Source organism: Salvia hispanica, unplaced genomic scaffold, assembly GCF_023119035.1.
Source record: "Salvia hispanica cultivar TCC Black 2014 unplaced genomic scaffold, UniMelb_Shisp_WGS_1.0 HiC_scaffold_732, whole genome shotgun sequence".
Lineage (NCBI taxonomy): Eukaryota > Viridiplantae > Streptophyta > Magnoliopsida > Lamiales > Lamiaceae > Salvia > Salvia hispanica.
In genome coordinates this window covers 1-1,000 of record NW_025952502.1, presented here as the reverse complement: position 1 = coordinate 1,000, position 1,000 = coordinate 1, and the positions used below count along the sequence as shown (strand labels likewise).

The 1,000-nt window shown below is 43.8% G+C and overlaps 1 protein-coding gene across 1 annotated transcript; it reads left to right on the top strand.

Moving 5' to 3' along the window:
• Positions 1–266: 266 nt before the first annotated feature.
• Positions 267–992, top strand: LOC125199915 (rop guanine nucleotide exchange factor 12-like; the record flags this gene model as incomplete). Its single annotated transcript, XM_048097765.1, has 3 exons — positions 267–581; positions 662–736; positions 810–992. Coding segments are annotated over exons 1-3 (396 nt in total), but the record flags the coding sequence as incomplete, so codon positions are not given.
• Between the last annotated feature and the right edge of the window lie 8 nt (positions 993–1,000).

The following is a 1,000-nucleotide window of genomic DNA, read 5'->3' as shown; positions in this document are numbered from 1 at the left end:
TCAACTGTCACAAAAGACGTCTTTTGGTAATGATCAAAACAACGTTGTTTTATTGCTGTTATGAGCATGACTGAAAGACATCATTTTTATGTAGGGATGAGAAAGACATGAAATTTCGTGATTTAATATACATGTCGTTATCGAATCATACGAGACATACCAGAATTTGACAGACTTGAATCCTCACCACCTTTCAATTTCTAAGCGATGATGGCTTTGTGTTATGTTATAGATATGGATATGATGAAGGAGAAGTTTGCAAAGTTGCTTCTAGGCGAGGACATGTCGGGAAGAGGGAACGGAGTTTCTTCGGCTTTGGCATTGTCAAATGCAATCACAAACTTAGCAGGTGAATTAAAATGATCAAGATTTGATTTTTATCCATCTTGTTGATCATCTCTTTGATTGGACTATGGGGAAATGCAGCTTCTGCGTATGGAGAAATGAAGAAATTGGAACCGATGGCGCCCGACACCAAAGTGAAGTGGAAGAAGGAGATAGATTGGCTTCTCTCTGTCACTGATTCCATCGTTGAGTTCGTTGCTGTCACACAAACCAAGGATGATGGAACCACCTTTGAGGTTCTCTGTCAGCTTCTGCCTCTGCTTATTAGCCCTTCTCTGTTTCTTGAATCCGATAATGATGATGCACTCTTTCGCAGGTGATGGCGACGAGGCAGAGAAACGACCTGCACGTGAACATTCCTGCGCTGCGCAAGCTTGACACGATGCTTCTTGTTAAGGCCGCATCTTCCCTTCTTCCTCTTTTCATTTCAAAGACATGGTTTTTGACTGGTTTTGGATGGGTAGGACTGTCTGGACAACTTCAAGGAGCCGCACGAGTTTTACTACGGATCAAAGGATGGCAACAAGGGCGAAAAGACCCAGAGAAGCGACGACAAATGGTGGATTCCTGTGCCTAAGGTGCCCCCGAACGGGCTGTCCGATCACAACAGAAAATGGCTGCAGCATCAGAAGGATTCAGTGAACCAAGTGCTGAA